The 16,323-nt window shown below is 51.4% G+C and overlaps 1 protein-coding gene across 2 annotated transcripts in view; it reads left to right on the forward strand.

Annotated features, from left to right (window-relative positions):
- The window catches only part of usf2l (upstream transcription factor 2, c-fos interacting-like), a 568,951-nt gene that overhangs the window by 409,294 nt on the left and 143,334 nt on the right, over positions 1-16,323 (forward strand). For both annotated transcript variants that reach the window (XM_072468923.1, XM_072468924.1), the window contains one exon: positions 3,936-4,055. In XM_072468923.1, the coding sequence (XP_072325024.1) occupies positions 3,936-4,055 (120 nt within the window). The remainder of the gene's footprint in view (positions 1-3,935; positions 4,056-16,323) is intronic.

Below are 16,323 nucleotides of genomic sequence, written 5' to 3' on the forward strand. Positions count from 1 at the left end.
CGCGTGTCCAGTGTGTTGGGGCCGCGCGCGTGTCCAGTGTGTTGGGGCCGCGCATGCATCGAGAGTATTGAGGCTGTGCGCGCGTGTGAAGCGTGTTGAGGCCGCGTGAAGAGTGTTGAGGCCGCGCGTCCAGACTGTTGAGGCCGCGCGCGCATCCAGAGTGTTGAGGCCGCGCGTGCATCCAGAGTGTTGAGGCCGCGCGTGCATCGAGAGTGTTGAGGCCGCGCGCGCATCGAGAGTGTTGAGGCCGCGCGCGCGTCCAGATTGTTGAGGCCGCGCGCGTCTCCAGAGTGTTGAGGCCGCGTGCGCTTGAAGAGTGTCGAGGCTGCGCGCGTCTCCAGAGTGTTGAGGCTGCGCGTGCGTAAAGCGTGTTGAGGCCGCATGTGCATGAAGAGCGTTGAGGCCGTGCGCGCATCCAGAGTGTTGAGGCCGTGCGCGCGTCCAGATTGTTGAGGCCGCGCGCGTCTCCAGAGTGTTGAGGCCGCGTGCGCTTGAAGAGTGTCGAGGCTGCGCGCGTCTCCAGAGTGTTGAGGCCACGCGCGCATCCATAGTATTGGGGCCGCGTGCACGTGAAGTGTGTTGAGGCCGCGCGGATGCGTGAAGAGTGTCGAGGCCGCGCGGTTGCGTGAAGAGTGTTGAGGCCGCGTGCGCGTGACGAGTGTCGAGGCCGCGTGCGCGTGACGAGTGTCGAGGCCGCGCGTGGTGTGTGTGTTTTGAGGTGCCTGCGTGCGTGTTGAGGGAGTCTGTGCATGCTGGTCCTCATATTCAAGTTCCAAGCTTCTTGCATCTAAAGTAGAGGAATATTGTTTGTGGGGCAAGGGCGAGGGGGCGGGTGCGTGGCTGCAGAGAAAACTATTCCAACAAATGGCAGAGAGGGCATTGCACCAGAGGACACTACCCATGGCACAAGTCAGGAGAGTGATGGAAAACTCCCCAATTGCCTGGATGAGTGCAGCTCCAACAACACTCAAGACACTCAACACCATCCAAAACAATGCAGCCCTACTTGATTGCTCCCCCTCCCATAAACATTTGCTCCCTCCACCACCAACGCACAGCGGCAGCCGCGTGTACCATCTACAAGATGCACTGCAGGAACTCACGAAAGTTCCTTAGGCAGCACCTTCCAAACCTAAGACTACCATCTAGAAGGACAAGGACAGCAGATACCTGGGAACCCCACCACCCGGAGGATCCCCTCCAAGTCACTCACCATCCTGACTTGGAAATATATCAGCCGTTCCTTCGCTCCTTCATTATTGATGAAGGACAGTAAGAAGCCTTAAAACACCAGCTTACAACATCAGGTTAAAGTCCAACAGGTTTGTTTTGAAACACTAGCTTTCGGAGCACTGCTCCTTCCTTCTTCATTCACCTGAGGAAGGAGCAGTGCTCCAAAAGCTAGTGATTCGAAACAAACCTGTTGGACTTTAATCTGGTGTTGTGAGACTTCTTACTGTGCTCACCCCAGTCCAACGACGACATCTCCACATCATTGATGAAGGAGGGAGACGATTTGATCAGACGTATTGTTTGCGGGATGGTTTTGGTGGTGTGCAAGAATGCCAGATTGTAGCAATGTTGACCTGAGGATTAGACCATGAAACCATAAGATATAGGGGCAGAATTAGGCCACTCGGCCCAACAAGTCTGCTTTGTCATTCAATCATGGCTGATATGTTTGTCATTCCCATTCTCCTGCCTTCTCCCCATAACCCCTGATCCCCTATCAATCAAGGACCTATCTATCTCTGTCTTAAAGACACTCAGTGATTTGGCCTCCACAGCCTTCTGCGGCAAAGAGTTCCACAGATTCACCACCCTTTGGCTGAAGAAATTCCTCCTCATCTTAGTTTTAATGGATCAGATCTGCAGTCTGAGGCTGTGCCCCCTCTGGCTCTAGTCTCTCCGAACAGTGGGTATTCTAAATTTATTTTTAAAATCCTTCTAAACTCCATCGAGTACAGACCCGGAGTCTTTTACTGCTCGAATAACAAGCCCTTAATTCCCGGAATTATTCTTGTGAACCTTCTCTGGACCATTTCCAAGGCCAGCACATCTTTCCTTAGATATGGGGCACAAACCTGCTCCCAAAATTCCAAATGGGGTCTGACCAGAGCCTTATACGGCTTCAGAATTACATCCCTGCTCTTGTATTCTAGCCCTTCGTCATGAATGCTAACATTGCATTTGCCTTCTTAACTGCCAACTGAACCTGCATGTTAATCTTCAGAGAATCTTGAACTAGGACTCCTAAGTCCCTTTGTGCCTCTGATTTCTGCAGCCTTTTCCAATTAAGAAAAGTGTCCATGCCTCTATTCTTCCTACCAAAGTGGACAATCTCACATTTTCCACATTGCATTCCATTTGCCATTTCATTGCCCACTCTTCTAGCCTGTCCAGGTCCTTCTGCAGCCTCCCTGCTTCCTCAATACAACCTGTCACTCTACAGATTTTTGTATCATCTGCAAACTTATCAACAGTGCCTTCAGTTCCTTCTTCCAGTTCATTAATGTATATTGTGAATAGTTGTGGTCCCAACACTGACCCTGTGGAGCACCACAATCACCGGCTGCCACCCTGAAAAAGACCCCTCCATCTCCACTCTCTGCCTTCTGCCAGTCAGCCAATCCTCTATCCATGCCAGTACCTAGCCCCGAACACCATGGGCCCTTATCTTATTTAGCAGCCTCCTGTATGGCACCTTTTCAAAGCCTTCTGGAAATCCAAATAGATCATATCCGCTGGTTCCCCTTTGTCTAACTTCCTTGTTACCTCCTCAAAGAATTCTAACAGATTTATCAGGCATGACCTCCCCTCGGCGAAGCACTTCAAAGTACTCCACAATCTCATCTTTAATAATGGACTCTAAAATCTTACCAATGACCAAAGTCAGGCTAACAGGCCTATAATTTTCCATCTTCTGCCTCCCTCCCTTCTTAAACAGGGAGTTACATTGGCCATTTCCCAGTTCCCTGACTCCAGTGACTACTGAAAAATCACCACCAATGCACCCACAATCTCCTCCGCTATCTCCTTCAGAACCCTGGGGTGTAGTCCATCCGGTCCAGGTGATTTTTCCAAGCTTTAGCCCTTTCAGCTTCCCTTAGTGATGGCCACTACACTCACTTCTGCCCCCTGATTCTCCTGAAGTTTTGGCACCCCACTGGTGTTTTCCTGCTGAAGACTGATGCAAAGTACCTATTCAGTTCCTCTGCCATTTCTTTGTTTCCCATTACCACTTCTCCAGCCTCATTTTCCAGTGGTCCAATGCCTATTCTTTATTTTTCTAAATTTAGAGTAGCCAATTATTATTTTTTTCCGATTAAGGGGCAATTTAGCGTGGCCAATCCACCTAAGTAGCACATCTTTGGGTTGTGGGGATGAAACCCGCACAGACATGGGGAGAATGTGCAAACTCTCCACGGACAGTGACCCAGGGCCGGGATTCGAACTCGAGTCCTCAGCGCCGCAGTCCCAGTGCTGACCACTGCACAACATGCCGCCCCCTCCAATGCCTATTCTTGCCTCTCTCTTTATCTTTTATATATTTAAAAACTCTTGCAATCTTCTTTTATATCACTAGCTATCTTACACTCATATTTTATCTTCTCCCCTCCCCCCTTAATGTTTTTTTTAGTTGTCCTGTGTTTGCTTTTAAAGGTTTCCCAATCCCCTGGCTCCTCACTAATCCTCGCCACCTGATATGTTTTTTCTTTTGCTTTTATGCTGTCCTTGCCGGCCCTCGCCAGCCGTGGTTGCCTTGTCCTCCCTTGGCATGTTTCCTCCTCCTTGGGATTAGTATTTAGTGAGATTGGTAAGGTGAACAATTCATTAGTCATTTGGAGGGGTACAAGGCCCTGGTCTGTATAAATGGAGACTGGGGACCCCACTCTCACCTCGGTTTCACTCCTCTTCTTCATCCCCCTGCTCAGGTGACATATCGAGTTGTTCAGGTATCCGATAATCAGTTGGACGGACAGAGCGATGGCTCCGGAGCGGTCAGTGTTGTATCGTCGACGGCCTTCAGTGGAGCACAACAGCCTGTGGCTCAGGTTAGTCACCAGGGCCCCGGCCCACCCCTCACCCCCAAGGGTGAGGTCTTGGGTCGGGCTGATGAGTGGTTTGAGTGTCCAGGTGATGGAGAGGTGGGCGGTCAGGATGATGGAAAGGTGGGAGGTCAGGATGATGGAAAGATGGGAGGTCAGGATGATGTAAAGGTGGGGAGTCAGGATGATGTAAAGGTGGGAGGTCAGGATGATGTAAAGGTGGGAGGTCAGGATGATGGAAAGGTGGGTGGTCAGGATGATGGAGAGGTGGGAGGTCAGGATGGTGTAAACGTGGGAGGTCAGGATGGTGTAAAGGTGGGAGGTCAGGATGATGTAAAGGTGTGGGGTCAGGATGTAAAGGTGGAAGGTCAGGATGATGTAAAGGTGAGGGGTCAGGATGATGTAAAGGTGGGGGTCAGGATGATGTAAAGGTGGGAGGTCAGGATGTAACAAAGAACAACAAAGAACAAAGAAATGTACAGCACAGGAACAGGCCCTTCGGCCCTCCAAGCCCGTGCCGACCATACTGCCCGACTAAACTACAATCTTCTACACTTCCTGGGTCCGTATCCTTCTATTCCCATCCTATTCATATATTTGTCAAGATGCCCCTTAAATGTCCCTATCGTCCCTGCCTCCACTACCTCCTCCGGTAGTGAGTTCCAGGCACCCACTACCCTCTGCGTAAAAAACTTGCCTCGTACATCTACTCTAAACTTTGCCCCTCTCACCTTAAACCTATGCCCCCTAGTAATTGACCCCTCTACCCTGGGGAAAAGCCTCTGACTATCCACTCTGTCTATGCCCCTCATAATTTTGTATACCTCTATCAGGTCGCCCCTCAACCTCCTTCGTTCCAGTGAGAACAAACCGAGTTTATTCAATCGCTCCTCATAGCTTATGCCCTCCATACCAGGCAACATTCTGGTAAATCTCTTCTGCACCCTCTCTAAAGCCTCCACATCCTTCTGGTAGTGTGGCGACCAGAATTGAACACTATACTCCAAGTGTGGCCTAACTAAGGTTCTATACAGCTGCAACATGACTTGCCAATTCTTATACTCAATGCCCCGGCCAATGAAGGCAAGCATGCCGTATGCCTTACATAGATAGACATAGAACATACAGTGCAGAAGGAGGCCATTCGGCCCATCGAGTCTGCACCGACCCACATTAATCCCTCACTTCCACCCTATCCCCGCAACCCAATAACCCCTCCCAACCCTTATGGACACTACGGGCAATTTTTAGCATGGCCAATCCACCTAACCTGCACGTCTTTGGACTGTGGGAGGAAACCGGAGCACCCGGAGGAAACCCACGCAGACACGGGGAGAACGTGCAGACTCCGCACAGACAGTGACCCAGCGGGGAATCGAACCTGGGACCCTGGCGCTGTGAAGCCACAGTGCTATCCACTTGTGCTACCGTGCTGCCCCTTCTTGACTACCTTCTCCACCTGTGTAGCCCCTTTCAGTGATCTGTGGACCTGTACTCCTAGATCTCTTTGACTTTCAATACTCTTGAGGGTTCTACCATTCACTGTATATTCCCTACCTGCATTAGCCCTTCCAAAATGCATTACCTCACATTTGTCCAGGTTAAACTCCATCTGCCATCTCTCCGCCCAAGTCTCCAGACAATCTAAATCCTGCTGTATCCTCAGACAGTCCTCATCGCTATCCGCAATTCCACCAACCTTTGTGTCGTCTGCAAACTTACTAATCAGACCAGTTACATTTTCCTCCAAATCATTTATATATACTACAAAGAGCAAAGGTCCCAGCACTGATCCCTGTGGAACACCACTGGTCACAGCCCTCCAATTAGAAAAGCATCCCTCCATTGCTACCCTCTGCCTTCTATGGCCTAGCCAGTTCTGTATCCACCTTGCCAGTTCACCCCTGATCCCGTGTGACTTCACCTTTTGTACTAGTCTACCATGAGGGACCTTGTCAAAGGCCTTACTGAAGTCCATATAGACAACATCTACTGCCCTACCTGCATCAATCATCTTAGTGACCTCCTCGAAAAACTCGATCAAGTTAGTGAGACACGACCTCCCCTTCACAAAACCGTGCTGCCTCTCACTAATACGTCCATTTGCTTCCAAATGGGAGTAGATCCTGTCTCGAAGAATTCTCTCCAGTAATTTCCCTACCACTGAAGTAAGGCTCACCGGCCTGTAGTTCCCGGGATTATCCCTGCCACCCTTCTTAAACAGAGGAACAACATTGGCTATTCTCCAGTCCTCCGGGACATCCCCTGAAGACAGCGAGGATCCAAAGATTTCTGTCAAGGCCTCAGCAATTTCCTCTCCAGCCTCCTTCAGTATTCTGGGGTAGATCCCATCCGGCCCTGGGGACTTATCTACCTTAATATTTTTTAAGACACCCAACACCTCGTCTTTTTGGATCACAATGTGACCCAGGCTATCTACACCCCCTTCTCCAGACTCAACATCTACCAATTCCTTCTCTTTGGTGAATACTGATGCAAAGTATTCATTTAGTACCTCGCCCATTTCCTCTGGCTCCACACATAGATTCCCTTGCCTATCCTTCAGTGGGCCAACCCTTTCCCTGGCTACCCTCTTGCTTTTTATGTAAGTGTAAAAAGCCTTGGGATTTTCCTTAACCCTATTTGCCAATGACTTTTCATGACCCCTTCTAGCCCTCCTGACTCCCTGCTTAAGTTCCTTCCTACTTTCCTTATATGCCACACAGGCTTCGTCTGTTCCCAGCCTTTTAGCCCTGACAAATGCCTCCTTTTTCTTTTTGACGAGGCCTACAATATCATTCGTCATCCAAGGTTCCCGAAAATTGCCGTATTTGTCTTTCTTCCTCACAGGAACATGCCTGTCCTGTATTCCTATCAACTGACACTTGAAAGCCTCCCACATGTCAGATGTTGATTTGCCCTCAAACATCCGCCCCCAATCTATGCTCTTCAGTTCCCGCCTAATATTGTTATAATTAGCCTTCCCCCAATTTAGCACATTCATCCTCGGACCACTCTTATCCTTGTCCACCAGTACTTTAAAACTTACTGAATTGTGGTCACTGTTACCGAAATGCTCCCCTACTGAAACATCTACCACCTGGCCGGGCTCATTCCCCAATACCAGGTCCAGTACCGCCTCTTCCCTAGTTGGACTGTTTACATATTGTTTTAAGAAGCCCTCCTGGATGCTCCTTACAAACTCTGCCCCGTCTAAGCCCCTGGCACTAAGTGAGTCCCAGTCAATATTGGGGAAGTTGAAGTCTCCCATCACCACAACCCTGTTGTTTTTACTCTTTTCCAAAATCTGTCTACCTATCTGCTCCTCTATCTCCCGCTGGCTGTTGGGAGGCCTGTAGTATACCCCCAACATTGTGACTGCACCCTTCTTATTCCTGATCTCTACCCATATAGCCTCACTGCCCTCTGAGGTGTCCTCTCGCTGTATAGCTGTGATACTCTCCTGAACAAGTAGCGCAACTCCGCCTCCCCTTTTACATCCCCCTCTATCCCGCCTGAAACATCTAAATCCTGGAACGTTTAGCTGCCAATCCTGCCCTTCCCTCAACCAGGTCTCTGTAATGGCAACAACATCATAGTTCCAAGTACTAATCCAAGCTCTAAGTTCATCTGCCTTACCCGTAATGCTCCTTGCATTAAAACATATGCACTTCAGGCCACCAGACCCGCTGTGTTCAGCAACTTCTCCCCGTCTGCTCTGCCTCAGAGCCACACTGTCCATATTCCCTAGTTCTCCCTCAACGCTCTCACCTTCTGACCTATTGCTCCCGTGCCCACCCCCCTGCCATACTAGTTTAAACCCTCCCGTGTGACACTAGCAAATCTCGCGGCCAGGATATTTATGCCTCTCCGGTTTAGATGCAACCCGTCCATCTTATACAGGTCACACCTGCCCCGGAAGAGCTCCCAGTGGTCCAGATAACCGAAACCCTCCCTCCTACACCAGCTGTTTAGCCACGTGTTTGTCTGCTCTATCTTCCTATTTCTAGCCTCACTGGCACGTGGCACAGGGAGTAATCCCGAGATTACAACCCTCGAGGTCCTGTCTTTTAACTTTCTGCCTAGCTCCCTGAACTCCTGCTGCAGGACCTCATGCCTCTTCCTGCCTATGTCGTTAGTACCAATATGTACAACGACCTCTACCTGTTTGCCCTCCCCCTTCAGGATTCCCTCTACCCGATGATGTAAAGGTGGAAGGTCAGGATGATGTCAAGGTGGGAGGTCAGGATGGTGTAAAGGTGGGGGGTCATGATGATGTAAAGGTGGGGGGTCAGGATGGTGTAAAGATGGGAGGTCAGGATGTAAAGGTGGGAGGTCAGGATGATGTAAAGGTGGGAGGTCAGGATGATGTAAAGGTGGGAGGCCAGGTTGATGTAAAGGTGGGAGGTCAGGATGATGTAAAGGTGGGGGGTCAGGATGATGTAAAGGTGGGGGGTCAGGATGATGTCAAGGTGGGAGGTCAGGATGGTGTAAAGGTGGGGGGTCATGATGATGTAAAGGTGGGAGGTCAGGATGATGTAAAGGTGGGAGGTCAGGATGATGTAAAGGTGGGAGGTCAGGATGATGTAAAGGTGGGAGGTCAGGGTAATGTAAAGGTGGGAGGTCAGGGTGATGTAAAGGTGGGAGGTCAGGATGATGTAAAGGCGGGAGGTCAGGATGATGTAAAGGCGGGAGGTCAGGATGATGTAAAGGTGGGGGGTCAGGATGATGTAAAGGTGGGAGGTCAGGGTGATGTAAAGGTGGGAGGTCAGGATGATGTAAAGGCGGGAGGTCAGGATGATGTAAAGGCGGGAGGTCAGGATGATGTAAAGGTGGGGGGTCAGGATGGTGTAAAGGTGCGAGGTCAGGATGATGTAAAGGTGGGAGGTCAGGATGATGCAAAGGTGGGAGGTCAGGATGATGTAAAGGTGGGAGGTCAGGATGATGTAAAGGTGGGAGGTCAGGATGATGGAAAGGTGGGTGATCAGGATGATGGAGAGGTGGGAGGTCAGGATGGTGTAAACGTGGGAGGTCAGGATGGTGTAAAGGTGGGAGGTCAGGATGATGTAAAGGTGTGGGGTCAGGATGTAAAGGTGGAAGGTCAGGATGATGTAAAGGTGAGGGGTCAGGATGATGTAAAGGTGGGAGGTCAGGATGATGTAAAGGTGGGAGGTCAGGATGATGTAAAGGTGGGAGGTCAGGGTAATGTAAAGGTGGGAGGTCAGGATGATGTAAAGGCGGGAGGTCAGGATGATGTAAAGGCGGGAGGTCAGGATGATGTAAAGGTGAGGGGTCAGGATGATGTAAAGGTGGGAGGTCAGGGTGATGTAAAGGTGGGAGGTCAGGATGATGTAAAGGCGGGAGGTCAGGATGATGTAAAGGCGGGAGGTCAGGATGATGTAAAGGTGGGGGGTCAGGATGGTGTAAAGGTGCGAGGTCAGGATGATGTAAAGGTGGGAGGTCAGGATGATGTAAAGGTGGGAGGTCAGGATGATGTAAAGGTGGGAGGTCAGGATGATGTAAAGGTGGGGGGTCAGGATGATGTAAAGGTGGGGGGTCAGGATGATGTAAAGGTGGGAGGTCAGGATGATGTAAAGGTGGGAGGTCAGGATGTAAAGGTGGGGGGTCAGGATGATGTAAAGGTGGGGGGTCAGGATGATGTAAAGGTGGGGGCTCAGGATGGTGTAAAGGTGGGGGGTCAGGATGATGTAAAGGTGGGAGGTCAGGATGGTGTAAAGGTGGGGCGTCAGGATGATGTAAAGGTGGGAGGTCAGGATGATGTAAAGGTGGGGGGTCAGGATGATGGAGAGGTGGGGGGTCAGAATGGTGTAAAGGTGGGGGGTCAGGATCATGAAAAGGTGGGGGGTCAGGATGATGGAAAGGTGGGGGGTCAGGATGTAAAGGTGAGGGGTCAGGATGATGTAAAGGTGGGAGGTCATGATGATGGAGAGGTGGGGAGTCAGGATGATGGAGAGGTGGGAGGTCAGGATGATGTAAAGGTGGGGGGTCAGGATGATGTAAAGGTGGGAAGTCAGGATGATGTAAAGGTAGGAGGTCAGGATGATGCAAAGGTAGGGGGTCAGGATGGTGTAAAGGTGGGAGGTCAGGATGGTGTAAAGGTGGGAGGTCAGGATGGTGTAAAAGTGGGAGGTCAGGATGGTGTAAAGGTGGGGGTCAGGATGATGTAAAGGTGGGAGGTCAGGATGATGTAAAGTTGGGAGGTCAGGATGATGTAAAGGTGGGAGGTCAGGATGATGCAAAGGTAGGGGGTCAGGATGGTGTAAAGGTGGGGGGTCAGGATGATGTAAAGGTGGGAGGTCAGGATGTTGGAAAGGTGGGAGGTCAGGATGATCGAAAGGTGGGAGGTCAGGATGGTGTAAAGGTGGGGGGTCAGGATGATGTAAAGGTGGGGGGTCAGGATGTTATGGTGGGGGGTCAGGATGATGTAAAGGTAGGAGGTCAGGATGATGTAAAGGTGGGAGGTCAGGATGGTGTAAAGGTGGGGGGTCAGGATGATGGAGAGGTGGGGGGTCAGGATGATGGAGAGGTGGGGGTCAGGATGATGGGAGAGGTGGGGGGTCAGGATGGTGTAAAGGTGGGAGGTCAGGATGATGTAAAGGTGGGAGGTCAGAATGAAGTAAAGGTGGGGGGTCAGGATGGTGTAAAGGTGGGAGGTCAGGATGATGTAAAGGTGGGAGGTCAGGATGATGTAAAGGTGGGAGGTCAGGATGATGTAAAGGTGGGAGGTCAGGATGAAGTAAAGGTGGGGGGTCAGGATGATGTAAAGGTGGGAAGTAAGGATGATGTAAAGGTGGGAGGTCAGGATGGTGTAAAGGTGGGAGGTCAGGATGGTGTAAAGATGGGGGTCAGGATGATGTAAAGGTGGGAGGTCAGGATGGTGTAAAGGTGGGAGGTCAGGATGGTGTAAAGATGGGGGTCAGGATGGTGTAAAGGTGGGGGGTCAGGATGATGCAACAGTGGGGGGTCAGGATGATGTAAAGGTGGGAGGTCAGGATGATGCAACGGTGGGGGGTCAGGATGATGTAAAGGTGGGGGGTCAGGATGGTGTAAAGGTGGGGGGTCAGGATGATGTAATGGTGGGGGGTCAGGATGTTATGGTGGGGGGTCAGGATGATGTAAAGGTAGGAGGTCGGGATGATGTAAAGGTGGGGGTTCAAGATGATGTAAAGGTGGGAGGTCAGGATGATGTAAAGGTGCGAGGTCAGGATGATGTAAAGGTGGGAGGTCAGGATGGTGTAAAGGTGGGAGGTCAGGATGATGTAAAGGTGGGAGGTCAGGATGTTGTAAAGGTGGGAGGTCAGGATGGTGTAAAGGTGGGAGGTCAGGATGATGTAAAGGTGGGAGGTCAGGATGGTGTAAAGGTGGGAGGTCAGGATGGAGTAAAGGTGGGGGTTCAGGATGATGGAGAGGTGCGGGGTCAGGATGATGTAAAGGTGGGGGGGTCAGGATGATGGAAATGTGGGAGGTCAGGATGATGTAAAGGTGGGGGGTCAGGATGATGGAGAGGTGGGGGTCAGGATGGTGTAAAGGTGGGAGGTCAGGATGATTTATGGTGGGAGGTCAGGTTGATGTAAAGGTGGGAGGTCAGGATGATGTAAAGGTGGGAGGTCAGGATGATGCAAAGGTGGGGGGTCAGGATGATGTAAAGGTGGGAGGTCAGGATGATGGAAAGGTGGGAGGTCAGGATGATGTAAAGGTGGGAGGTCAGGATGATGTAAAGGTGGGGGGTCAGGATGATTTAAGGTGGGAAGTCAGGATGGTGTAAAGGTGGGGGGTCAGGATGATGTAAAGGTAGGAGGTCAGGATGATGTAAAGGTAGGAGGTCAGGATGATGTAAAGGTGGGGGGTCAGGATGTAATGGTGGGAGCTCAGGATGGTGTAAAGGTGGGAGGTCAGGATGTAAAGGTGGGGGGTCAGGATGATGTAAAGGTGGGAGGTCAGGATGATGTAAAGGTGGGGGGTCAGGATGGTGTAAAGGTGGGGGTCAGGATGATGGAAAGGTCGGGGATCAGGATGATGGAAAGGTGGGGGGTAAGGTTGATGTAATGGTGGGAGGTCAGGTTGATGTAAAGGTGGGAGGTCAGGATGATGGAAAGGTGGGAGGTCAGGATGATGGAAAGGTGCGAGGTCAGGATGATGGAAAGGTGCGAGGTCAGGATGATGTAAATGTGGGAGGTCAGGGTGATGTAAAGGTGGGAGGTCAGGATGATGAAAAGGTGGGAGGTCAGGGTGATGTAAAGATGGGGGGGTCAGGGTGATGTAAAGATGGGGGGGTCAGGGTGATGTAAAGGTGGGGGGTCAGGGTGATGTAAAGGTGGGAGGTCAGGATGGTGTAAAGGTGGGAAGTTAGGATGATGTAAAGGTGGGGGGTCAGGATGATGTAAAGGTGGTGGGTCAGGATGATGGAAAGGTGGAGGGTCAGGATGGTGTAAAGGTGAGGGGTCAGGATGATGTAAAGGTGGGAGGTCTGGATGGTGTAAAGGTGGGAGATCAGGATGATGGACTGGTGGGTGGTCAGGATGATGGAGAGGTGGGGAATCAGGATGGTGTAAAGGTGGGGGGTCAGGATGATGTAAAGGTGGGAGGTCAGGATGATGTAAAGGTGGGAGATGTAAAGGTGGGAGGTCATGATGATCTAAAGGTGGGAGGTCAGGATGATGTAAAGGTGGGGGGTCAGGATGATGGAGAGGTGGGGAGTCAGGATGGTGTAAAGGTGGGAGGTCAGGATGATGTAAAGGTGGGGGGTCAGGATGATGGAGAGGTGGGGGTCAGGATGGTGTAAAGGTGGGAGGTCAGGATGATTTATGGTGGGAGGTCAGGTTGATGTAAAGGTGGGAGGTCAGGATGATGTAAAGGTGGGAGGTCAGGATGATGCAAAGGTGGGGGGTCAGGATGATGTAAAGGTGGGAGGTCAGGATGATGGAAAGGTGGGAGGTCAGGATGATGTAAAGGTGGGAGGTCAGGATGATGTAAAGGTGGGGGGTCAGGATGATTTAAGGTGGGAAGTCAGGATGGTGTAAAGGTGGGGGGTCAGGATGATGTAAAGGTAGGAGGTCAGGATGATGTAAAGGTAGGAGGTCAGGATGATGTAAAGGTGGGGGGTCAGGATGTAATGGTGGGAGCTCAGGATGGTGTAAAGGTGGGAGGTCAGGATGTAAAGGTGGGGGGTCAGGATGATGTAAAGGTGGGAGGTCAGGATGATGTAAAGGTGGGGGGTCAGGATGGTGTAAAGGTGGGGGGTCAGGATGATGGAAAGGTGGGAGGTCAGGATGATGGAAAGGTGCGAGGTCAGGATGATGGAAAGGTGCGAGGTTAGGATGATGTAAATGTGGGAGGTCAGGGTGATGTAAAGGTGGGAGGTCAGGATGATGAAAAGGTGGGAGGTCAGGGTGATGTAAAAATGGGGGGTCAGGGTGATGTAAAGGTGGGGGGTCAGGGTGATGTAAAGGTGGGAGGTCAGGATGGTGTAAAGGTGGGAAGTTAGGATGATGTAAAGGTGGGGGGTCAGGATGATGTAAAGGTGGGGGGTCAGGATGATGGAAAGGTGGGAGGTCAGGGTTATGTAAAGATGGGGGGTCAGGGTGATGTAAAGGTGGGGGGTCAGGGTGATGTAAAGGTGGGAGGTCAGGATGGTGTAAAGGTGGGAAGTTAGGATGATGTAAAGGTGGGGGGTCAGGATGATGTAAAGGTGGGGGTCAGGATGATGGAAAGGTGGAGGGTCAGGATGGTGTAAAGGTGAGGGGTCAGGATGATGTAAAGGTGGGAGGTCTGGATGGTGTAAAGGTGGGAGATCAGGATGATGGACTGGTGGGGGGTCAGGATGATGGAGAGGTGGGGAATCAGGATGGTGTAAAGGTGGGGGGTCAGGATGATGTAAAGGTGGGAGGTCAGGATGATGTAAAGGTGGGAGATGTAAAGGTGGGAGGTCAGGATGATGTAAAGGTGGGGGGTCAGGATGATGGAGAGGTGGGGGGTCAGGATGGTGTAAAGGTGGGGGGTCAGGATCATGTAAAGGTGGGGGGTCAGGATGATGGAAAGGTGGGGGCCAGGATGTAAAGGTGGGGGGTCAGGATGATGTAAAGGTGGGAGGTCATGATGATGGAGAGGTGGGGAGTCAGGATGATGGAAAGGTGGGAGGTCAGGATGATGTAAAGGTGGGGGGTCAGCATGATGTAAAGGTGGGAAGTCAGGATGATGTAAAGGTAGGAGGTCAGGATGATGTAAAGGTGGGAGGTCAGGATGGTGTAAAGGTGGGAGGTCAGGATGGTGTAAAAGTGGGAGGTCAGGATGGTGTAAAGGTGGGGGTCAGGATGATGTAAAGGTGGGAGGTCAGGATGATGTAAAGTTGGGAGGTCAGGATGATGTAAAGGTGGGAGGTCAGGATGATGCAAAGGTAGGGGGTCAGGATGGTGTAAAGGTGGGAGGTCAGGATGATGTTAAGGTGGGGGTCAGGATGATGTAAAGGTGGGAGGCCAGGTTGGTGTAAAGGTGGGGTGTCAGGATGATGTAAAGGTGGGGGGGTCAGGATGTTATGGTGGGGGGTCAGGATGATGTAAAGGTAGGAGGTCAGGATGATGTAAAGGTGGGAGGTCAGGATGGTGTAAAGGTGGGGGGTCAGGATGATGGAAAGTTGGGGGGTCAGGATGATGGAGAGGTGGGGGGTCAGGATGGTGTAAAGGTGGGAGGTCAGGATGATGTAAAGGTGGGAGGTCAGAATGAAGTAAAGGTGGGGGGTCAGGTTGGTGTAAAGGTGGGAGGTCAGGATGATGTAAAGGTGGGAGGTCAGGATGATGTAAAGGTGGGAGGTCAGGATGATGTAAAGGTGGGAGGTCAGGATAATGTAAAGGTGGGAGGTCAGGATGATGTAAAGGTGGGAGGTCAGGATGAAGTAAAGGTGGGGGGTCAGGATGATGTAAAGGTGGGAAGTAAGGATGATGTAAAGGTGGGGGGTCAGGATGATGTCAAGGTGGGGGGTCAGGATGTTATGGTGGGGGGTCAGGATGATGTAAAGGTGGGAGGTCAGGATGATGTAAAGGTGGGGGGTCAAGATGATGTCAAGGTGGGAGGTCAGGATGATGTAAAGGTGCGAGGTCAGGATGAGTAAAGGTGGGGGGTCAGGATGGTGTAAAGGTGGGAGGTCAGGATGATGTAAACGTGGGAGGTCAGGATGATGTAAAGGTGGGAGGTTAGGATGATGTAAAGATGGGAAGTCAGGATGATGTAAAGGTGGGGGGTCAGGGTGATGGAGAGGTGGGGGGTCAGGATGGTGTAAAGGTGAGAGGTCAGGATGATGTAAAGGTGGGAGCTCAGGATGATGTAAAGGTGGGGGGTCAGAATGATGTAAAGGTGGGAGGTCAGGATGATGTAAAGGTAGGAGGTCAGGATGATGTAAAGGTGGAAAGTCAGGATGATGGAGAGGTGGAGGGTCAGGATGATGGAGAGGTGGGGGGTCAGGATGATGGAGAGGTGGGGGGTCAGGATGGTGTAAAGGTGGGAGGTCAGGATGATGTAAAGGTGGGAGCTCAGGATGATGTAAAGGTGGGGGGTCAGGATGGTGTAAAGGTGGGGGTCAGGATGATGTAAAGGTGGGAGGTCAGGATGATGTAAAGGTGGGAGGTCAGGATGAAGTAAAGGTGGGGGGTCAGGATGGTGTAATGGTGGGAGGTCAGGATGATGTAAAGGTGGGAGGTCAGGATGATGTAAAGGTGGGAGGTCAGGATGATGTGAAGGTGGGAGGTCAGGATGATGTGAAGGTGGGAGGTCAGGATGATGTAAAGGTGGGAGGTCAGGATGATGTAAAGGTGGGAGGTCAGGATGAAGTAAAGGTGGGGGGGTCAGGATGGTGTAAAGGTGGGAGGTCAGGATGATGTAAAGGTGGGGGGTCAGGATGATGTAAAGGTGGGAAGTCAGGATGATGGAGTGGTGGAGGGTCAGGATGATGGAGAGGTGGGGGGTCAGGATGATGGAGAGGTGGTGGGTCAGGATGATGGAGAGATGGGGGGTCAGGATGGTGTAAAGGTGGGAGGTCAGAATGATGTAAAGGTGGAAGCTCAGGATGATGTAAAGGTGGGGGGGTCCGGATGATGTAAAGGTGGGAGGTCAGCATGATGTAAAGGTGGGAGGTCAGGATGATGGAGAGGTGGGAGGTCAGGAAGGTGTAAAGGTGGGGGGTCAGGATGGTGTAAAGGTGGGAGGTCAGGATGATGTAAAGGCGGGAGGACAGGATGAAGTAAAGGTGGGGGGTCAGGATGGT

Source organism: Scyliorhinus torazame, chromosome 12 (assembly GCF_047496885.1).
Source record: "Scyliorhinus torazame isolate Kashiwa2021f chromosome 12, sScyTor2.1, whole genome shotgun sequence".
NCBI classification, from domain to species: domain Eukaryota; kingdom Metazoa; phylum Chordata; class Chondrichthyes; order Carcharhiniformes; family Scyliorhinidae; genus Scyliorhinus; species Scyliorhinus torazame.